Consider the following 24,256-nt stretch of genomic DNA (forward strand, 5'->3'; position numbering starts at 1 on the left):
TTAGGTGGTTTCAGTGATATCAGGTGTAATCTGTTTGACCTTCAGGGAAGAAAAGTATAAAAAGCAGAATATTCTTCTTGACCAGCTGTTTGGGCATCAGTTGAATTTCTTGGTTTCTCGTATTCTTTGGGTTTCAGGGGGTTGTCTGTGTGTGTGTGATTTTTTTTTTATTTTAATTTAATTTAATTTAATTTTTTTTGAGAAAATGGCAGCTTTAAATGAAAAGAAGACCTGCAGCCAACGGATGGAAAATTTCAACCGTTTCGTATGGAATCCAGATACAGGGCAGTTGATGGGAAGGACCTTGATTAATTGGGGTATGTGGTATACATATGTCTTTCTAGTGTTGTTAGAAAGCTGCATGACTTTTGTTTTTTTGTTTGTTCCTCATTAATTTGCTAGGATGAGATGATAAATATTGCACGGTCATGGAGTCTCTTGTTTTCATAGCATGCTTGTGAGTCATCCCAGAGGTTGATGAGATATTTTGTTAAAGCATAAGTTCATTTCCTGAAATGTTTCTGAGTGTGAAGTTATTGAATGAAGAGATTTGGAATCTCTTAATTGTTTCACATATTCAAGGATTGTTTTTTGCCATAACTAAAATTCCCGAACCACCTTTAGGATGAAATGTATCACTTTAAGCATGACTTAAAACAAGACAAAGAAAGAATCACTTGGAAAAATGGAGTAAGCACAGAAAAGAGCAACCAAAATTATTAAGGTGCTGGCAGGGTTGATTTATATGGAAAGATTAAAAGACCTAAGGTCTTTAATGCTGCTCCCTCTGAAGTCAATGGAAAAATCCCCTTTGATTTCCATATCTAATGTACATGATTCCATGATTTGTGAAACTGAGAAATAATTATTAAAATAAACTATGGCAAGTCAGTGTTTTTCAGAATTTCTACAAAAGCCAGACTGCAAACAGCTGAGCTGTCTTTAGCCAGGACTTTTAACATTTCTGACCAGTTTAGAGACACCATATCAAAGGCAATGAGACTACGGATAAATATTAACAATTGGCTATATAATCAGATAGGCCATTTTAATAAAAGAAAAACTGATCCAAGTATTTTCCTCAAGTATGAGAATAGTTTTAAACCATTCTGGTTCAAATTATTGTCAAGGATGCAAATTAAGATAATCATTAATTATCAATACCTATGTGTTATGACATGATTCTGACAGCAGGATTAACTAGAGGGGACCTGACCTTGCAGTTTTTATGTATGCAAAACTCCTTTTAACTTTAATTGGTTGTTTTGGATGCTCAGAACTATAGGAACTGGACCTAATATCTATAAAAATGTCAGGATAACACAGGAAGCAGGATCTGTTTTTTTCTCTTCAGACCCATCTGGGAAGCAAGTCAAGATAAAATTCAGATCCAAATAACTGGAAATACAGTTTGCCTTTCCAAAATGATTTTTCTGATTTCATTTCTGTTTAGTAGATCTGCTGTTTTATCCTAGCACACTGATGCACATTTGAGCTCAACCCATCCATCCATCCATAACCAACCCTGCCTTTGCAACAACAACATGTTTCCTGGTCTACATTCAAAGAAGGCATGATCTGATTGATTTTAAAAGGTTTCTTGTCCCATAGATACTAATGGCAGTTGCAGGTTACTCTCTCCCTCCCTGCTCCTTTTCTGAGATAACAGATTTGCCTGTAAGATGTTTTTTTGAGCTGAAATTTGATATAATGGATCTTAGCAGCAATTTTTAAATTTAAAAGAAAATCTACTTAAAATTAACCTTTCCTAATGTTGCTGGGTGCAGGGGTTATATGATAAAAATTAGTGGGTTTTTTTTTTGGTTTTTTTTTTTACTTATTCCATGTGGATTGTTGTATTAATTATTTATGTAGAACTAATAGTGTGCTAGGTATTTTACAGACATGTCTGAAGAAATAGAGCCTGGTTCTAATCTCACACCATTGTAAATCAGGTGGCACTGAGAAGGGATTTACCAGAGAAGGATTCAATGATAAAGTGTGAAATAAGTGTAAATGGGATCTGTGATCAAATCATATTTTTAGCAGACTGGTGTTGTCAGTGAAATTCATCAGGACTGTTTTATATCCTTCGTATAGAATGAGCAGATAAGTATGGTGAACATGCAAACATGGTCATGCCAAGAAGAGAGACAGATTTTTTAATTTATAATCTGTGTGATCACCAGTTACATAAAAAACAAAACAAAACAAAAAACTTTCATGTAATGGGTAGCCTTCAGCCCCTTCTTTCAAGCTATCCAAATTTACGTATGAGCTGAAAGAAACTATCAGTCAATAAATAATATTCAGTGGTATGTTACTCCACACCTTCACTATGTTTCTTATAAAATGGAACAAATTTACATTTTCCAGAAAAAAAGTTTCTTTTTTAAATTAACAGATGAGACTTAAAACACCAAATTTAGTGCACAATTCTGGAAGATGCTGAGTACCTTGAACTCCCACTGAAGTCAAGTTCAAACAAAGATTCTGTCCACTGGATTACTTTGCCTCTCCATTTTTTTACTCCTTTCAAGCTTTTTAGTCATGACGGCATCTACTAAAAACAAAAACATAGCAGGGAGGGACTTACTCGAAATATTCACTTTAACCTGATATTGTTAATCATACATTTTCCCTACAGTGTGGATCAGTCTGTACTACGTTGCTTTCTACATAGTGATGACTGGGCTGTTTTCACTCGCCATATATTCCTTAATGAGGACAATCAATCCATATACACCGGACTATCAAGATCGATTAAAATCACCAGGTATAGTCACAAATTCTGTCCATTTCATACCATATGGCTAATGTATCAAAATCACTCTAATTTCTCACAACGAGTTCCTGTGTAGAGGAATGGTCAGGGTGCTGAGGACACAAAGCAGGGACACAGGATAAGGGTCCTGACATTCTCTGGCTCTCAGGGGATCTGATAGGTTTATGAGCAGGTCCTGTCACCTATTTAAACTTGCCCTCTCAGCAAATAAATCAGGGGAAATTGCAAGAGGAACTTCAGGGAAATCTCCTCCCTTTCTATGGGTTTTCCCAAAGAAGAATTGTAAATGGGCTTTTATTTCCTAAACAAGACAGAACAAAGCTCTCCACTTCTTGACAGCACCACCTTCAAGTCTCTTCAGACACTGTACACTCAGAGAGGGAAAAAAAGACAGTAGCAATGTAAGATTTATAGAAACAGAACCATGGAAGTGAAGTGATATAGAAAGGAAGAGAACAAAGAAGATGAAAGAAAAATGCCAAAAAGAAATAAATCAGGCATAAAGTAAAAGTAAAAACAAGGTGGACAAAGAAACATGGAGTTACCAATAAAGACGGACTTGAAAATGTGAATAGATGGGAACGGGGGCAGTAAAAGATCTGTTAAGCCAATCACTAGACAATTTATGTAGGTATAGAACTGCTCCTAATTAGGATTTTTAAACTGCGGAAGAGAAAACAGCACTTAAGTTTACTGGGAAAATAATTACTGTCAAACATTAAATTTGCATGTTGGAAAGTCATTTCACAGAGAAATATACTTTGGCTTTTAGAATTGATATGATAATTATACCCACTACTTTTAACAAGTGCTGGGGAAAATACAGTATAAATTAAATAGAACATCAGTCGCACTTGAATTTTAGGGCATTCTGAAAATAAGGGAGACATATTTGAATTGAAGAGAAAAGAAAGCATTTCACAAGTAGCATAGATTTTTGCATACGCCCTCTGAAGATTTCCTATCATTCCTGTGCAGGATGATTAAATCACTTGCAACAGCGACTGGGGCTCAATGGAATTCCACTGATAGCTTGTATTTCAGTGTCACATTTGCAGTAAGTTTAAATAAATTGATCAATACCTGAAACATTTCTCTTTTCTTCATTTTTTCTTTTTTAAATAAAGGGGTGACATTACGTCCGGATGTCTATGGTGAAGGAGGATTAGAAATTTATTATAACGTCTCTGACAAAAACTCCTGGGAGAAATATGTAACAACTCTTCACAAATTTCTTTCGGGTATGAAAAGAAATAAGATTTATTTCAATATAAACATAACATTATAGAAGGACAGATCACTGCTCCCTAGTAAACGGAGAGTTGAGTTTTGCACTTAAAGTAGAGATCAGTCTCTTTGCTTTGTAAGGAGAATACAACATATCTTCCCATAACTACAGTGAGTATAAAATAGTACATTTTTTTAGTATAGAATAAATTTTCTGAAAATTTAAAAGTAAATCTGTTAATGAGTTTACGAATCAAATTAATGTAAAATGGGAGATTCAAGAAATGCAGCACCATGATAGACCTATTTGCTGCTCCATCCACTCCCTCGAATGATCTTAATATTGTGACACCATGAGGAGGAAAAAAAAAAAAAAAGAAAAGTTTAAATCTCATATGTGACCACAAACACATATGCTTTAATTGTAATCATGTGATTATTGCCTGGTGTCACTACAGAACATACTTAAAGTTGTTTTGGTGCCCTAATACCTTAATATATGTTGGGATTTATTTTAAGTTAAACCCTAGCTTTAAATTTCCTGAATTTCTAATGATTGTTTTGAAGATAATTTTAACATCCCCATAATGGATTTTATTCTAGATTATTGATACGTACTGTCAACCTTCACTCCATTTTAACATAGTTATTGTCTGTGAATTATAGAAAGTACAATTTGCCCTTATTAATACTATTTGATTCTATTCTCTCTAGAAATACAACTGGGTCTCCCACAAAAAATCCCTGGAGTATGGTATTAAAAGTTACAATCTGTGAGGGAAATTGCTCAGTGCCACAAACCAGGATATGGAGGAATTAATTCTTGTTTGTTTGTTTCACACTGATATAGCATATAATACAACTGCACAACATGCCAACATCAACTGCACAAGTGAGAAATACTTCTTTCAACACTCATTCCTTGGTCCAAACAAAACAAAATACTCCTGCAAGTTCACATCAGATATGCTTGAAAACTGCTCTGGCCTCGCAAATTCCACTTTTGGATTTCCAGAAGGAAAACCATGTTTAATTATAAAAATGAACAGAGTAAGTACCAATCCTAAACTACCAAAAAAGAAATGTTTGATAGAAGAATAAATCAGAATAATTTTCCATGCTAGGGGTTTTTAGATCACCCATTGCTGTTGAATCTAACTCAATTTTGCATTAGAAATTCAGGTATTGTCTTTTTCCTGGATGATCCTATGGATTACTGGAGAATTAGTAAAATTATTACATCACAAGTACCAAGTAAATGAAACCTAAGCAACATAGGGGAAAACTAATGTCTGCAAGAGCTAGCTCTGGGAGGAAAGCTTGTGTACTTGTTTTTTTTCCAGGTGAAGAACAGGCTCCTTTAAAAAAAAGCTGCCACTTTCTACAGTAATGCCTTGTTTAGAGGGCCTATCAGCTCAAAATTCAGCAGAGAGGAAGGGGAGGTCCTGCCTCACACTCCCCAGTGGTGATGGGGATCCTGCCAGTCTGCACCTGAGAAGGATGTGCCTGTTCATTCAATTCAAGCCAGTGCTGATGTGTCAGGTCATCGAGGGCAGCAAAACTTTTAAAAACTTTAATTTTACTAATGCATTAAGTAATTTCTTCTTGTTGAACACTAGTCTCCAAAAGAATGTATGCAATTAAATTAGTTAGCCTAAGGGAAAAAAAAAAAAAGCCAGGAAGTGATGGTGTTCCACATTGCAAATACGATACTTTGTGATAAGGTGTTTTTTATTATTGCATACAGTAAAAATGTTCTAAGCTTCACAATTTTTACCAGGATCCAGAAAAAGGCAGCCAAAACAATATGTAAATCTAAACACATCATTTTTGCCAATGCTTTTACATTATAAATAATTCTGAAGTGACTAATGTGAACATTTATTATGTTTCAGATTATCAATTTTCTCCCTGGCAATGGCACTGCACCAAGGGTGAGCTGTACAGCTCAAGTAAGTACGGAGTGCTCACATTTCAAAGGTTCCAAGCACTGCAGCTATCATTGATTTCAACAAGATTTATGGATGCTCTTGCACTTTTGAAAATCATCATTTCCCTAAGCAAACACTTTTCAATTTACAATTCACTTTAACGTGCAATTGTTCCTTCTGTAGAAGTATTCTTACCTGCATATACCTTTCAGATCTAGGAAACTAAGAAAATGGAAAGTTAATTTATTCTAACTCATTTGAAAACATAGTTCAGATATTGCTAACCAAATCAGACATTATCCTAACCAAACATACTTGTCACAAGAAGTTTGAATGTTATCAATTCTCCACCAGTACCACTTTACCTCCACAGTTTATTACTCATCTATAATTTACTACGGGCAGTTAGTATACAAGACTTCAAGCTAAGAAAAAGGTTTATTTAGTTATAATTTAGAGAGGGGGAAATCCCTTTTCTCATGTCATATCTATACTGGCTTCATTTGTTTGCTTGGTTTTTGTTTTGTTTTTTCAGTGGTGCAAATTACCTGATAAGTTACTTGGGCAAGTCACACCAGCAGCAGCTCTGGTTAACACTGATGCAGTGTGCCTCTACTCTAGGTTTGCACCAGTGTAACTATATAAAAGTAGTTACATTGCTGCAAATTTCTCTAACATTCAGTAATACAGAGCTTGATCCACAACAGATTGATGACAATGAGCTTTGGGTCAGACTTTAAAGAAGAACGTATAAAAATAAAATGTGTCCAGAACAGAAAAAAAGTTAATTACAAAATTGGCATTCAGCTATCGGAATAGTTTATTGCTTCACATAAAGGGTGGGAACTATGTATTTTGTAATACAGAATATACAACATGCTGAAAGAATCTATTGGACACGTCTCCCTCAGATATCACATAGCAGCATTTCCCAGACACTTGAAAGCCGAGGCTCCCTTCAGGAAAATGAAACCAATCACATATCCCTTTTAACCCTATTATGTATTGTTTAAGGTCTTTCCATATTGTAGAATTTTAAGTAAATGAAATTGAATTGGGTTTTTAAAATGTGCTTCTAATGCTTTTTATCCTTTAGACCAGGGATCAGCAACCTTTGGCACGTGGCCTGTCAGGGAAATCAGCTGGTGGGCTGGGACAGTTTGACTACCTGCAGTGTCCACAGGTTCGGCCGATCGCAGCTCCCACTGACTGTTTGCCGTTACAGGCCAATGGGGGCTGCGGGAAGTGACACGGGCTGAGGGATGTGCTGGCTACTGCTTCCTACAGCCCCCATTGGCCTGGAACGGCAAACCGCAGCCAGTGGAAGCTGCGATCGGCTGAACCTGCAGACGCTGAAGGAAAACAAATTGTCCCAGCCCGCCAGCAGATTTCCCTGACAGGCCACATGCCAAAGGTTGCCAATCCCTTCTTTAGACTAAGAAATGACATTTTCAATATTGGAGATCAAAGATATTTATAATATGATATTCCTCTCCTTTCTTCCATACTTTGAAAACCAGCAAACTAATTAAACTAAGTATCCTGAGTATCTGAAATAGTTGACCTTTAAAGTATCATCAGTGGTTTCTGAAATGAAATGGGGAGTTCACAACTCAGAGCAATTGTTTCAGGCTCTCTGAAAACTCATGCAGATACCCTTGAATTGGTTAGCTCTTGTCACACTTTAGCTGCTATGGTTGTCAAGAGAAACCTCCAGAGATGAACTTTTTTCAAAAGAAAGCTGAGACTGTAGAATTCATTTCAGTGGGACAAAGTTAGGCATGTTCTCAAGTACTGTGCTGATAAAGTATGGATTGCTGAACTGGGGTCTGTGCATATTATTTAGGTTTTAATAGCTATAAAATACTTAGAATCATACAGTCACCTAAGTGTAGGACTAAACGGGATCTTGAGAGGTCATCTAGTCCACCTCCCAGCCCTGAGACAGGACCAAGTATATCTAGACCATCCCTGACCGCTGTTTATCTAACGTTCTTAAAAACCTCCAATTGTGGGTATTCTACAACCTCCTTTAAAGCCTATCCCAGTACTTAACTATCCTTACAGTTAGAAAGTTTTTTCTAATATCTAATCTAACTCTTCCTTGATGCAGATTAAGCTCATCACTTCTTGTCCTACCTTCAGTGGACGCAGAAAATAATTGATCACTGTCTTCTTTATAACAGCTCTTGACATATTTGAAGACTGTTAACAGGTCCCCCCTCAGCCTTCTTTGCTCACAGCTAAACATACCTAGTTTTTTTAACCTTTCAGGTCAGGTTTGCTAAATCTTTTATCATTTTTGTTGCTCTCCTCTTGGCTCTCTCTAATTTGCCCATGTCTTTCCTAATGGGTGGTGCTCAGAACTAGACACAGTACTCCAGCTGATGCCTCAACAGTGCTGAATAGACAATTCTGTTAATACATCTCAGAATACTACCCTTTTTTGCAATGTTGCCATATTGTTGGCTCATATTCAGTGTATGGTTCACTATAAAATTGTTTAGTCAGTTATTTCCCATTTGTATTTGTGCATTTGATTTTTATTTCTTAAAGTGTAGTATTTAGTACTTGTCTTTGCTGAATTTCATGTTATTGAAAAGTGAGTGATGGTTTATGGTTTGAGTGCTAACATATCTGATTTCTTACCTTCAAAAATAGCATGATGATTTCAGCCCACTTGAACTACAATATTACCCAGTCAATGGCACCTTTAACCTTCACTACTTCCCTTACTATGGAAAGAAAGCACAGGTATGTGTTTCTGAACTCAAATTTGTGGTTTTGTTCCCCTGTGTTTTTATGGGATCAGCAGTTTGAAATATCTCTGTGAAAGTATGTGAATTTGGTCAAAATTTAATTCACAAGTTGTATTTCTAAATTGATAGTTCAAGCTTTCAAAAGAAGGTTAAAAGATCTTTCTTTCATCCCAGCCCACCTACAGCAATCCTTTGGTAGCAGTGAAATTTCTCAACATTACAAGGAATGCAGAAGTTACTGTTGTGTGCAGAGTCATTGGAACTGGAATTACCTCAGATAACCCTCATGATCCATATGAAGGAAAAGTGGAATTCAAAATGAAAATACAAGATTAGGTATTACTGGTACAAACGAAGACATTTCAGAAAAGTGGGTGTGGTATGAAAAGTGACTTAAATGTCACCACATTATTTTATATTTATTTTTTTCCATGATTTCCTTAAAAAATTTGCTCAGATTTCAGTTTAACAAAATACATTTTGTAAATACCAGTATTGAAATATCATCCGGCCATCTAAAAATCAAGATGTAATTTACAATATATGAAGCAAGGTAGTAATTTTTCTTGATGTATACACAGAATTTGCTCTTCCATGGCTACTGTATGTTGGTGCTTTAGCACAAATACTATTATGAAATGGCTTTCCTCTAAATTGAGCATATATGATTCATGAGAAGCATGGACAGAGTACCCAGATGTCGATTTTAGTCACTTTTCTGGTCACAACTAATAATTATTCTTTACTAGGCCACTGTAGAAGCAATTCAATTGCTGCAAAAATGCATTAATACCCTGATGTTTTGAAATACTAGCTTGCAATGTAATTTCTTTACACATTAGTTTTATCCACTTAGTATAAAATGTATAAATCAAAAAGTATATTCAAATCTAACTGTATCATGCATTAACACATTATATTCTGAGCTGTTTAGTTAATTATTTGTTTTATGATGCAACAAATCAATGACTGTAAAGGAAGTGACTTGAAAATTAGCCCGTGTAGCTTATAGCAGTATTTAGTATTACACCTTTTACAATTGCTGTATGTGTACCATTTAATAAAAACTAATCAATGAACATGTAGCATCTAACTACATCCATCAGAGTTGGGGTAAAAGCACAAGTGAGCAAAGAGTATATTACTTCTGTAAACTAGTTACAACCATAGAGTTTTGGCTAGCTAGAATGATTCTGAAAAATTAAGCATGTTTGACCATGTTAAAAGTAATTCATGTACAGAATTATTTACAAATATTAAAAATCAAACTCTACAACTGATATGAAAAATAGTAAGATTTCTAAAAGGTACAGTATGATATGCTTTAAAGCATCCAAGCTTTACTATTTACTATTTGGGATAAAATCCAGGATATTTTAAACAGATAAGAGGCACTTTGGAGAATAGATGATTCCAAAAAGATATTTTTGAATCCCTAGCTTAACTGAATTGGACATTCCAGAAACCATGAACACACACAGAAGTAAAAACTTGAACTGTCACAGTAAAAGCCAAATAGCCTGTCACTTGGAATGACCAGCCTACTGAAGAATCCTGGGGATGAAGACTCCTTTCCTTCCATAGCCACCAAGAGACTTTCAGTGCTCCTCATTAAACTCAAATTAAGGAATATTTGGAAATCTCTGCATTTCAGAGAAAAGAAATAAAATCTGTTCTTACCTATGATTTTCCTCTCCTGGACCTTTAATCTGTCAATATTAACAGTGAGCTTTTGCCTCTCTTTTAGGTGATTGGACATAGACCAACCTTTTGTTCTGGCTGTGGCACTGGACTGCCTCCTCTGCACCTTTCCCAAAATAACATTCAAAGCTACAGAATACTTACTCATGCTCTAAAGTGAACTAATACTATCAGTAAACAGAGCATTCAGCCATTAGCAACAAGCATACAAATCTTTCTCTGTCTTGAAAGAAAAGGACTCTGCCTGGCTGCATCTAGTACAGCCCAAGCTGCTACAACCTTTACAGTTGAACCAAGCAATGCTTCATCACAAATCCATACCCTCCTGACAAAACTGCATTGTTGCTATAGCTTGGATGCTTGTTTTGCCCCTAAGAATAATAAAATGAACAAGTTTCCCAAAGACTGGGTAGATGCAGATTCACATTCCCAGATTTGTACCCAGAACCATTAGGATCATCCCCTGCAATCATGGCAGGACTAAATATTATCTAGACTATCCCTAATAGGTGTTTGTCTAACCTGCTCTTTAAAAATCTCCAATGATGGAGATTCCACAACTTCCCTAGGCAATTTATTCCAGGGCTTAACCACTATGACAGTTAGGAAGTTTTTCCTCATGTCCAACCTAAACTTCCCTTGCTGCAATTTAAGCTCATTGCTTCTTGTCCTATCCTCAGAGATTAACACCACTTTTTTCTCCCTCCTCCTTGTAACAACTTTTTATGTACTTGAAAACCATTTTTTCAATCCTCCCTCATAGGTTATGTTCTCTAGACCTTTAGTCATTTTTGTTGCTCTTCTCTGGACTTTCTCCAATTTGTCCATATCTTTCCTGAAATGTGGCCCGCAGAACTGGACACAATACTCCAGTTGAGGCCTAATCAGTGCAAAGTAGAGCGGAAGAATTACTTCTCGTGTCTTGCTTACAACACTCCTGCTAATACATCCCTGAATGATTGCTTTTTTTTTCCCCAACAGTGTTACACTGTTGACTCATATTTAGCTTGTGGTCCACTGCAGTACTCCTTCCTAGGCAGTCATTTCCGATTTTGTATATGTGTAACTGATTGTTCCTTCCTAAGTGGAGTACTTTGCATTTGTCCTTATTGAATTTCATCCTATTTACTTCAGACTATTTCTCCAGTTTGTCCAGATCATTTTGAATTATAATCCTGTCCTCCAACGCACTTGCAATCCCTCCCATCTTGGTATTATCCGCAAACTTCCTCCATCCAAGGTGGCCTGGAGGTATGAGCATGGACTACTGCTGACAGGAAATCTCCAGGGACAAAGGATTCTGGGGTATGCATATGGAGATACAAAGGAAGGAGCACTGAGCTATTTGGAAACCAAGCATCCATCTTTAAAAAAGAAATCCATTTAATTTTTTCAAGCAGAACCATATGGGTTTACAACATCTGAAGATTATTTTATCAAATAGCAATACTGTGAACATAACACCATCTGAGCACTATATTTGGTGTCACTGTAAATAAGGCAATCTGACAGGACTCAAACAGTTTGGAAAACACTTTCACGCACTTTCTCAGATGTTGGGATCTGCTGCTTGCAGTCAAAACAAAGCAATTCTCTCCAATGATGCAGTCAGCAGACTAATTCATAATATGGCTGCAGGTGTTTAGAAACAGCTATTTTAGAAGGATTCAGGAGAACCAGTACTTCTCAATACAACTGGATGAACTACAGTTAAATCTTTGTTTGTCCAACTTTTAATATCAGTTTGCTAAGGGGATCCATAGATTCACAATTTCAGGCCAAAAGGCACCAGTAGATCATCTAGTCTGACCTCCTGTATATCACAGGCCATGACATTTTACTCAGTTATGCCTGTATTGAGCCTAATAACTTGTGCTTCACTAAAGCATGACTTGGGTTTAACTAAACAATATCTTTATGCTTGGCATACTTCTATTTTTATTTTTTATGATTTCAGTAGATAGTTTGTTTTTAAACCCATTTCTAAGATTATCAATTTAAGTTTTCACAGTTGTGAGACATTATGGGTGATAAATATTTGATCACAGTCGATGTAGATATTCAAAAAACTAAAGCTTTATAACTGTTAACACAAGCTATCAACATCACATCAAAATATTCTAAGTATCTTTGAAGCCAAATGAGTTCCTAAAAAGCATTTGGAAACATTTTTTTATTGGTTTGTGTGCATCCAGTGAAATCAACGTTTAAATCACATTTACCAATAAAATCCTCCCAAGCCTATATATTTTTCAGAAAGACATGCAGTTGTTCCTTGAAGACCAGAAGAAAGAGAGAATCCATCACTTCCCTTGGTAGCTTTTCCCACTAGTGTGGCTAATCACCCTAACAGTTAAAAGTTTTGTGCCTAATTTCTAAGTTTAAATTTGTCTAGTTTCAGCTTCCATCCCTAAATTTTGGTAAGCCTTTCTCCTCTGGATTAAACAGCCCATGGAAGCAGTCATACACTGTAATCAAGCCATCTTTTGATCATCTTTTTGACAAGCAAAACAGATTAAGTTCTTTAAGTCTCTCACGCCAAGATATTTTTTCCAGCCCCTGAATAATTTGTTTTTTTCCCCCCTGTGCCCTCTCCAATTTTTCAACATCTTTTAAGATGTGAACACTAGAATTGAACACAGTATTGGTCTCACCAATACTGGGTACAAAAGTAAAATTATTTCCCTATTACTCCTCACTACTCCCTTTTACACATCTAAAGCATACAATCAGCCTTTTTTGCCACTATGTTACACTGGAAACTCACATTGAATTGCTTGTCCTTTTCAGTCATTGCATTATTTGTTCCTAGATGTATAACTTTGCATTTGGCTGTATTAAAATGCATTTTGTTTAAATGGACCCAGTTTACCAAGCAATCCCGATCGTTCTGATGACTGCCCTGTCCTCATCTATATTTACCGTACCACTAATCTGTCTTCCACAAATTTCATTAGCAATGATTTTGTATTTACTCAGCAATTAATAGATAATTATGAATACTATTAAGCCTACAAATGATCTCTGTGGAACACTAGAAACACCCTGAGTTGATAATTCCCCATTGATAACTACTTATTGGGACGTTGTATCATGTGCTTCTTTGATATTTTATAGCATTAATTTTGAATCAGAATGTCATAAGATACTAAATCAACACCTTACAAAAGTCTAAGGGCTTGTTTTCACCTATAGCAGCACAGTTGCACTGGTACAATTGTGTTGCTATAGCATTTTAGTGAAGATGCTCCTATGTTGACGGGGCAAAGCTTTTCCCATTGGCATAGTTAATCCATCTCCCTGAGAGGCAGTAGCAGCTCTCCCACTGACACAGCACTGTCTACACAGGGGGTTAAGTTGGTATAAATATGTTGCTCAGGGACGTGGATTTATTTTCCATAAAACTGTTTTCAGTTTATACTCCTATCCTTTAAACCAGGGGTAATCAATTATTTTTGTCAAGGTCCAAACTTCTTGGTCAAGGTATAGTCAAGGTCCAGATTTCAGAGAAAATAATAAAAATAACCATGATAAAAATAGGTAAATAAAAAGATTTCAGGGTCCCTTCAAAAGTATCTGGTGGTTCGGATTTGGTCCGTGGTCAGCCTATTGACTACTCCCTGCTTTAAATCTTTACCAACTGAATCCTATATCAGCTTTTCTATTATTTTGCCCAGAACTGATATCAAGCTAGCCAGCCTATAGTTACCCCATCACATTTGCCCATTTTAAATACTGGCCCAATATTAGTACTCTGCAAGTCTTCTGGAAGTTCCCTCATATTCTACGATAAATTATCAGCAGTCTAGAGATCTTCTCAGCCAACTCTTTTAGAACTCCTGAGTGCAAGTTATCTAGGATTGCTGATTTAAAAATATATATTCCTAGTTTTTTATAAATATTTTATTTTCATAAAATAATCAAAAATACAAAAAGGTAAAATGACTTACAGCTTTTATAGGTTACCAAATACCACAAATTTCACAGAATAGCCAATAAAAATATGCAATTACACAGCTTTACAACTTTTCAAAGCTGCAAGATCAGACAATACAAAAATCAGACAATATTATGCAGACATAACATGTTAGGCTGTGGATTAAAAAAAAGAGGAATAGGCAAAAAAGGGAATGAGGGTTTAAGGGAGCGAGGCTCAAGAAGAGGAGAAAAAGTAGAGAGAGCAGGTGGACCGGAAGTCTGGCATTATTTGAACCATCTCAGCATTCTTTATTCAAATGTATCAAGAAATGTGGTCCAAATGTCTTTGAATTAATATAATTTTGCCTTGTACATTGAAAAGCTATTCTTTGTTTTGTTCTTAACTCACACAGTTCCAAATAGCACTACTACTCCATTTTTGTAAAATCATGTGCTTGGTAATCATTGTAGCCCTGAAGAATCAAAGTCTTTGTGGTGTAACAGTGTAGTAGGTCCGTAACCTTGGATGTAATTTTCAGCTAAAGTTCGGCTGCTGAAGCGAAGAACTAATTTTCACTGGTGTCTACCTCTTTCCACAGCTGCCAAAGTCCTATAGCATATGCATTAGAGCTCCTTTTGCTCTATTACAGCACCAACAAATATCATAGTACAAGCCTGCCCCCACCAAATCTTGCAAAAACTGACATCCAATACATTTTGAATAAAATCTTTTGCTGTATCAGATCCACAGAAGCATTGTTACCTCAGATCCACAGAAACATTTTTAACATTTCTCTTCCTATGTTTTTACAAAGAACTTCAGACCAATGGAGTTCCTCTTCATTAGTAAAGCATACATAGTGGACATGGGCCTTGGAAGTTCATGAAGCATTTCCAAGGTTCCTAGTACATCTATTGCTATTTCCAGAGCATCTGTTACAGAAGAGACAAAGCTCTCATTGTTTATTCTTCTTTAGTTACTAATGGACTTGAAAGTACTTCATCTTCCTTCACAAGGACTTCCAGTTTTGCTGTTCACTGACATGGTGTGTGCTACAGCAGAAAATATAACGTTGAAGCTTCCTAACAATCCATTCTTACCACTGAGTTGGATTGGCATCGCTGTCGAAGTTGACATTACTGCTTCCGCTTTCTTAAAAGTCTTCTCTAGAGGGAGATGATTTCACTGCTACTTGCTCAATTTAGTGAGGTCTTTGATCATGTACCAGGTGGAAGTGGGGTAATTTCCTGTGGAGCTGCTGGGAACTAATCTCCCCTCACTCCCCACCCCCAACCTGATTCTGCTGAGGTTTCTGGCAAGGTAGAAAAGCCAGGATTTTTGTGCCAGGATGTAATTGTGCTGAGTAATTTCCTGGCTTTTAGCTTTCTCCTTCTCTGCAATCTTTGGCCCAGCAGGAAGACCAGGGAGAGAAAGCATCTCAAACTTAAAAAAAAGTTGACATTCCTTTTATACTTTCCAAAAAAGTAAGAAATGAGATGAATCTGAAAAAGCTGTCACAGATGTGTATAGCCTACTATCTGTAATTTCTTGGGGTAGAGAAATCTGGAAAAGGCTCAGAGGAAGTAGTATTATGCAACAGCCAGGACAAAAGATCTACTCTGCTTCCAATAATCTAGGGGAGTAAGAAAAACCCACTGAAGATTGTGGGCCATCAAAGTACAAAGGCAATATACAGCACCTCCTTCCATCAAGAAGTTGATTCTAATTGTGTGACTTGTGTGCAGGTCCCTTTTTGAACAAGAAGGCTGCAGAGAGGTCCGCTAAAAAAAAAAAATCCATTCAAATTTCACAGTAAGATTTTATATTGGGGTGAAGGTTTCATAACTCAGATGAAAGTTAATTGTATTCATCTATAGCAGAAATTCAAAGTTTTTTCTTTCTTGCACTTATCTCCTCATCTAAACTATTTGCCAGACAATCAACTTCAAGGTCCAATACACCACATATCTTCACTTATTTACTTTCCTCTGAAGAAATTATCCTGGGCTGCAGACGACCAGAAGTGTTCTTTTAAAAAAAAGAAAATCACTTTTCTTTTCAAAAGAGTGGCAAAGTTCTATAGGGGAAACCAAACAATTTATGATTCCAGAATTGGTAAACACTTTATTTGCAAAGGCCTTCTGAACTTCTATTACCATAAAGGGAAAAGTGGCACCTTTTTCAGAAACTGAGTCATTTTAGAAAATCAACAAGGCCAGTAACAATTTGTGTATGCCTCACGAAGCACACTTCAGAAGTAGAAACTTTCCAGATACGCACACTGCAACCTGTACAAAATATTATCCTCTCCTTCAACTGTAATCAATAGAACATATTACAAAAATAAGCAGGCAAATGAGGGGAGAGACAGTATGTTACTTCCCTATCGTCTTCTCTCAATGTCAGATACTCTATTTTCTAAACTATTCTTTACTCCCGACGGCATTCTGTGCCAAAAATTAAAAATTCTGCACCAAAAAATTAAAAATCCTGTGCACAGTATTTTAAAATTCTGCAAATTTTTGTCAATAAATGAACGTATAGGGTCCAGCATGGCAGTGGGGAACACAGGACACTGGCTGCATGAAGGTGGGTGATCACCCTGCAGCCTCTCTACCCCCTGCATCCTGGGGACAGTGACTCAGTGGTCAGTCTGCATTGAACCCTGACACAGCACAAGGCCTGCCCCAGAAACACCCTGGGGTCCTGCTTGTCTGTGCCAGGCTCAACCAGGCAGGATCCAAGTGTGGGGGGATCCAGGAGGGGTGAGACAATCTGGGTGCAGGCAGCTCAGTGGGGAGTCTAGGTGTGTGGGGGGGTCTGGATGCACAGAGGCTTGTTGCGGGGGGCGGGAAGGTTCCAGATGCAGGGGAACTGGGACTCTGCAGGGGCTTTGAGGTGAAGGTGGTTGGGGCTCAGTGGAAGGGTCTGGGTGTAGGAGTATGAGTGGAGGAGTTTGGGTGCTAGGGGAGTGGGGCTTGGTGGGTGGGGGTCTGTTTATTTTGCTTTCCATTTTTTTTCTCCTCACTACCTCTCATTAATTCTCCCCTCTGTCTCCCTGTGAAGTTCTCCGCTTTCAAGTATCTTTTTTCTTTTCTAGTTCTTTACCTCCTCGCTTCCACTCTGCCAGTTCCTTTCCTCTTCTCCTCTTCCCAAAATCCATTCTCTTCCATGCTTTTGCTCTCCCTTTTTCTTTCCTTCCCCCATATACCAAAGGAATCCATTCTGAACACATTAAGCGAATTCTGACAAGCAATTTAAAAGAAACCAATGGATGGATATCCTTGACTTCCTGGTTTCTGCCTTTGCTAGGAAGGATTTCTGAAGTGGGAGCAGTGTAAATAGATTAGTTTCCTCATCCCCGGTTCCAATCTTGCTTCTATTTCAGATCCTCTCCCTTCAGTTTGGTGGAAGTAATCAGAGACAGGAAATGAGGAAAAGGGGACAAGTTTTGAGACTCAGGTACTTCATTAATTTTTTTCACTACCAGAGCCTCAGCTAAATGCAGTTGGAGAAAGCGGCTGGGAACTGCTTTATACCCTCTCTTTTTATCTTTTTTGTTCCCAACTTTCAGCCTTCCTCTTCCTCCATCTGTCCTCCCTTCCTCAACATGTTTTCTTCCAGTCCAATCCTAACTGATGAGTTTTAGAACTCAGGAGACCCACCAGTCTTTGTGCTGCCATTCAAATATTGTGATAGGTTGTGCAGATACAGATGTGGCTTCTGCTCTTCCTTGCAAAAGTGGATCGGACTGCCTCAGCTGCTAAGGACGAATTGTTGCTCACATCAGTAGTGCAAAAGAACACATGCATCCTGGGATATGATGAAGTGGGACATCTGTTTTGTTACCCATTTAAAACCAATGGGTTCTTCTAGATACTCACGCCTCCACTTGACCATGGAGACATCTACTAAGCCCCTGAATAAGATTAAAAGTTCTAGATAGAATAATCCTAAATTAGAAAAACACAGAGTTTGTTAAAAATGCCCATGCGCGTTTTATTAATAAAAACTAACAGTGCCAAGGTTAAACATGTCAAACAATTAAAGTCTCTTTATATTCCATAAAATATTACAGAAAAGTTTATTTGTGTTTCAATAAAAAGACTACTGTCTTAGATAGGCAGCTGACAGTATTTGTGCAGTTAAATGTTTTGTGAATAAATTTTAAAAGACTACCACCTGCCTGAAATTCCTTTTATAAAAAATGAACTATTAAAAATGATTGACAATTTTGAGTTAAAAAACTTAAAACATTCTCTATATTTAATTTCAACTTTATAATAGATTACAGGAAGATGCTTATGAAACAAATACAAACATTTGTTTCAGTACATGTCTTTATATGATAGACTTATAAGTATGTAAACAACTATATAATAAAAAGTTTCCAAAGTCTGCCTGTAAGAAATCAGGCAATTTTTACCATAAGCAATAACTCATTCCAAACCTTCAAGACATTTTATATAGCTGCATCAGCTGGCAGTAAACATTTGCCAAAAACTTTGTAATTCATATGTCCCAACATTCAGTGAAAATGGCATATAAACTTGATGGAATTGTGTTAGATATTATTTAAGGGAAAATAAATTCACAACATTTATGGAATTTCACATGTAAAAAAGTAAAATGGATCTCGTTTGGTTCTTTGGACACTGCATGATTAACAAAAAAATAAAATAAAAAAAAATAAAAATAAAAATATCCCCATAACTACTACATGAGCTTGCCATCCCTCAACAAAGGCTGTCATCAAAATACACTCCAAACTTATGGCCATTCAGTGTACCCATTTCTCACCGAAAGTTAGCATTTTATTTCTTCATTGATGTGGCTACATTTTCTTTAGCAACCTTAGCAATAACATTTGGGGGAAAATGCATTTTCCTTCAAGTAAAAAAAAAAAAAAAAAAAAAAAAGAGCAAATAATAAAGGCTCTGCATTAACACACTGGTATCAAAACACACATCCACACCACATTTAAAAATATCCTACATAAAACAATCCTTATTTGCTTATCTGAGGTGCAATTTCTAAACTCAGAACTGCTTACCAATATTTTCCTTGTGGGACGGGGCAAAATATCTATATCTATATCTAGATATAGATATATGTATATTTTGAGAGAGAAAAATAGAGAGAGAGAGAGAGAGAGAGAGACAGACAGACAGACAGACAGAGTGCACGTGAGCGCGCTCTCTCCCTAGAATAATTTTATTCCTGAAAAGTATACAATCAAAAAGGATCAGTCATCATCGTCATTTTCATTAAAGTCATCATCCTCGTCGTCATCATCTCCAACATAAGAGACTGGTGTTTCAACTCTGGAGCCACTGTACTGCGATCCATTGGAACTTGTTGCTAACATCCCATCTCCACCATTGGTAAAGTCACTGAAGTAAGAAAATTAAGTTTTTTTAAAAAAGTGAGAAATGTTAATTAAACTGTTACTTGTAACTGAAGCGTAACACTTAATGAAACTTTGAACATTTCCAGGAAAAGAGTCATCAGGGTTTATCTACTCCTCTTCACCACTCCAAACAACTATGTTTGTAACTGATGCGATATTTCATTATTAATCATATTTTTTAAATTGTTTCCTTCCGAAGATTGCAAATCCATATTCAAAGGCAAATTGCAACAGTTAAAAACAGCTAAACAAATCAGAGAGAGAAGCCACTTGCACCTTCTTCTATAGTTTAATGTACCACTGAAAAATAGTCCAAAGAATATTTTAGCCATTCAAATGTCTGTTTACCAGATTTCATTCCAAATAAGTTTAGTGTTTTAAGGCCAGAAGGAAACATCAAATCATCATCTCATACCCTTAATTATAAAGGCCATAGAATATCATCAAAACTAAGGCATATTTTCCAGAAGGCATCCAGTCTTGATTCAAAGGGTATGTCTATACTACCTGCTGGATCGATGGGCAGCCATCGATCCAGCGGGAGTCGATTTATTGCATCTAGTCTAGTGTAGACCAGGTGAAAGACTTCAAGTAGAGAATTCATGACTTCCCTTGATAGTTTGTTACAATGGTTAATCGTTCTGTTACAAATCTGTGCCTTATTTCTCACTTGAATTTGTCTGGCTTTAACTGTCAGCCATTGGTTCTTTTTATGCCTTTCTTCCCTAGATTAAAGAGCTCTTTAGTACCTCGTATTTTCTTCCTGTGAAGATACTTATCCACAATTAAGTCATCTCAATCTTCTTTTTGATGAACTTAACAGAGCTCCAAGGCATTTCCCCCCATTATGTAGGTACAGTCTGCATTATTTACTTCTAGATATATAACCTTGCATTCAGTTGTATTAAAAAAAAAGTTTGAATGAGCCCAGTTTACCAAATAAGTGAACTAGCATGAACAACAGGGGTATGAACTGTAGAGTGCACTAATATGTTACACTCTCACTGCCCCGAAGAGATCCTACTGGTACAAACAAAAAGGTACTCAGTGCACATTAACATTACTTTTTGGTTCGTGCCAGCAAGGTCTACACAGGGCAGTTAAGGCACTCTACAATTCACACCCCTCTAATTTGCACTGTTGCACAGTGTAGAATACACCCCCGATTGCTCTGTATGACTTCCCTTGTCCTTGCTCTTTCCCACTCTAATGTTTAATGATTCCCCACAGACAGCCATTCAGACTTCTTAATTTACCAGCTAATTCATTTAAGAAGTGCCTGATATTGTACAGTGCTACTCTAAAAAAAAAAAAAAAATCAATGTTCTGTGATACTAAGTCAAACACTTTACAAAAGCCTAAAAATATTAAATCTAGCTACCTTTATTAATTAAATTTTTATAGCTCATTAAAAAAATGGAAACAAGTTTACTAGATAAGACCTATTTTCAGTAAAACCATGTTGACTAGCATTAATTATATTCCTATCCTTTACTTCTCTATTTATTGAGTACCGTATCAGCTTTTCCCTTATTTTGTCTGGGAATTATGTCACACTAACTGGCCTGAGATTACCAAAGGTCATGCTGCTTTTCCTTCATGAATATTGATACCTTAGCACATTTCCAGCCTTCTGTGATTCCAGCCTTTCTGCATTCCAACACATATTAAAATCTAACATCAACAACACAGATCTCCTCAGTCATTTCTTCTAGGACTCTTGGGTGAAAATTATCAAGACCTGCTAATTTAAAAGTATTTATCCCTCACAAATGTTGTTTAACATTCTCCTTGATTACTAGTGACGAACTGCTTACCAACTGTCCCTCATAAAATATAAATAAAATATATATTAATACACACTTGTAAGGCTAATGTATCATTGTAAAGAGAGAGTGATAAGTATTTCAATGTTTAAGAATATAAAAGAGTAAAACATAAGAGTGATGCAAATCTAAATGGTATAAATAAGAGACTGGAAATGTGGAACACTGCACTGTTCATCTTAATTACAATGTCTATGACAAATAATAATGGTACAGAACCATTTCACAAAAGAAATGTGGCTTTACTTTATTTTGTGTGCTATACTTTAAGTAGCAGTTAAATTTTAAATATATAAATTGTGAAATACTGAAGTTACATCACTCACTAATATTATTAAAATTGTATTAGTAACACAAACATATAAGAATTAAAATACCAGTGGCTCAATGAACACGGGACTAGGAGCCAGTTCTAATCCCAGCTCTGCCACTAACTCAATGAATAGTTGAGGGCAAGTCATTAACTTTTCAGCTTTTCAGTAATATAGGCAACACTTATCTGACGCAGTGGCATTTTAAGAAGATTGCTTGTAAAACATATACAAACAATTTAGTAGTATAGTTTCCAAACTTGACGGAAACAAAATATCAGCTGAGAAATTCTGTCCAAAAAAAAAAAAAAAAAAAAAAAAAAATGATGGTTACATTCACCTTTGTAACTGTTGTTCTTCAAGATGTGTTGCTCAATCCATTTCCAATTAAAGTGTGCGCGTTGCCGCGGTGCAGCGTTCATCCGGGAAGATTTTACCCTAGCAACACTCAGTGGGTCGGCTGGTTCACCCCTGTGGGTGGTGCCGTTATGTGGTGCCGGATATATACCCCTGCCACAACGGCCTCTTCAGTTCCTTCTTGCGGCTACTCCGACAAAGCTGAAGGAGGGTGGGTTTGGAATGGGATTATGAGCAACACATCTCGAAGAACAACAGTTAAAAGGTGAGTTAACTGGTCTTCTTCTTCTTCTAGTGGCTTGCTCATATCGATCCAAATTACGTGATCCCAAGCCATTACCTAAGCGGATGGTCGGAGGAGATGTTGCAGAATGCAAAAAGCTGCTGGCCAAAGCTGCATCATCTCTGGACTGTTGAACCAATACGTAATGTGAGGCAAAGGTTGTGACTTCGATTGACCAGGTAGCTGCCTGGACATATTTCCTGGATGGAACATGGGCCGGAAAGGCGGCAATGAAGCTTGACGGCCGATGTAGAATGGTGGTGACGTGGCTAGCCGGAATGTGAGCCAAACCATAGACACATGCGGATGCAGATGTTACACAGATGAAATCATTGGGAATCGAGACCGGTTAGGGGCCTTTCATTCCGGTCTGCCACAGCTAAAAGAGCTGAGGTTACCTTCGAAAGGGTTTTTGTTCTCTCGATATAAAAGGCGAGAGCCCTGCGAACGTCTAGCGTGTGCAGCTGTTGTTCCTGACGCGATGGGTGAGGCTTCGGGAAAAAGACTGGGAGGAAGAGTCTTGATTGACATGAAAGGTGGATACCACCTTAGGGAGGAAGGAGGGGTGTGATCGCAACTTTACCTTGTCCTTATGGAATACCGTATACAGGGGGTCCGCTGTCAAGGCCCGAAGCTCAGATACTCGTCTTGCCGAAGTAATAGCGACGAGGAAGGCTGTCTTCCAGGAAAGGTACAGCAGCGAGCAGGTGGCCAGTGGTTCGAAAGGAGCACCTATAAGCTTGACTAGCACCAAGTTGAGATCCCAGGTAGGGGTCGGGCATCTGACTGGAGGGTACAAATGTTCCAATCCCTTGAGGAACCTTGAAACTATGGGGTGAGAAGATTGATCGGCCATTTTCCCCTGGGTGGAAGGCGGAGGTGACTTCCAGATGCACCTTTATGGAAGAGACCGCTAGGCCCTGTTCTTTCAGGGACCAGAGGTAGTCCCAGACAGTAGGAACGGACACCTGCCTGGGGACTGAGTTACGGTGAGCACACCAGCAGGAGAAACGCTTCCACTTGGCCAGATATGTCATCCTAGTGGAAGGCTTCCTACTGCCCAAGAGCACCTGTTGGACCGAGGCAGAGCAACGCAACTCAGACTGGCTCAACCATGCAGCAATCATGCTGTGAGATGAAGAGACTGCAGGTCTGGATGGTGGAGCCTGCTGAAGTCCTGTGTTATGAGATCTGGCCAAAGTAGCAGGGAAATCGGTTCTGCCACTGAGAGGTTGAACAACATAGTGTACCAGTGCTGTCTTGGCCACGCTGGAGTAATCAGGATCAGGTGGGCGCTGTCCCTGCGGAGCTTGAGTAGGACTCTGTGGACGAGCGGAAATGGTGGAAAGGCATAGAGTAGGTGCCTCTTCCACGGGATCAGGAATGCATCTGAGAGGGAGCCCGGGGGAGCGTCCCTGGAAGGAGCAGAACACCTGGCATTTCCTGTTCTCTCAGGAGGCAAAGAGGTCTATGTGGGGAAAGCCCCACTTCCGGAAAACAGAATGGATGACGTCCAGATGAATCAACCATTCGTGAGACAGCAAGGATCTGTGATCCGCCAGAGCGTTCTGGACTCCTGGGAGAAAAGACGCTAACAAATCGATCGAGTGGGCTGTGCAGAAGTCCTAGAGGTGGACGGCTTCTTGACAAAGGAGGGAGGAGCGTGCTCCACCCTGCTTGTTTATGTAAAACATGGTCGTTGTGTTGTCCGTGAACACTGATACACAACGGCCTTGGAGACAGTCTC

General features: G+C 37.7%; 2 protein-coding genes across 5 annotated transcripts in view; one reads left to right on the top strand and one right to left on the bottom strand.

The window, feature by feature from the left end:
- The first annotated feature begins 205 nt into the window (after positions 1 to 205).
- On the top strand, positions 206 to 9,568 carry ATP4B (ATPase H+/K+ transporting subunit beta). Its single transcript, XM_032777824.2, has 7 exons — positions 206 to 317; positions 2,648 to 2,776; positions 3,913 to 4,026; positions 4,863 to 5,062; positions 5,908 to 5,964; positions 8,605 to 8,697; positions 8,877 to 9,568. The coding sequence occupies exons 1-7, from the start codon at positions 206 to 208 to the stop codon at positions 9,036 to 9,038; spliced, it is 867 nt and encodes a 288-aa protein (XP_032633715.1). The 3' UTR covers positions 9,039 to 9,568.
- Positions 9,569 to 18,296: 8,728 nt separating this feature from the next.
- The window catches only part of TFDP1 (transcription factor Dp-1), a 135,958-nt gene continuing 129,998 nt past the window's right edge, over positions 18,297 to 24,256 (bottom strand). For all 4 annotated transcript variants that reach the window (XM_032777825.2, XM_032777826.2, XM_075061417.1 and 1 more), the window contains exon 12: positions 18,297 to 19,715. In XM_032777825.2, coding sequence (XP_032633716.1) covers positions 19,568 to 19,715 — 148 coding nt within the window. In that variant the 3' untranslated portion in view covers positions 18,297 to 19,567. The remainder of the gene's footprint in view (positions 19,716 to 24,256) is intronic.

The sequence above is a fragment of the Chelonoidis abingdonii genome, chromosome 1 (assembly GCF_003597395.2).
Source record: "Chelonoidis abingdonii isolate Lonesome George chromosome 1, CheloAbing_2.0, whole genome shotgun sequence".
NCBI classification, from domain to species: domain Eukaryota; kingdom Metazoa; phylum Chordata; order Testudines; family Testudinidae; genus Chelonoidis; species Chelonoidis abingdonii.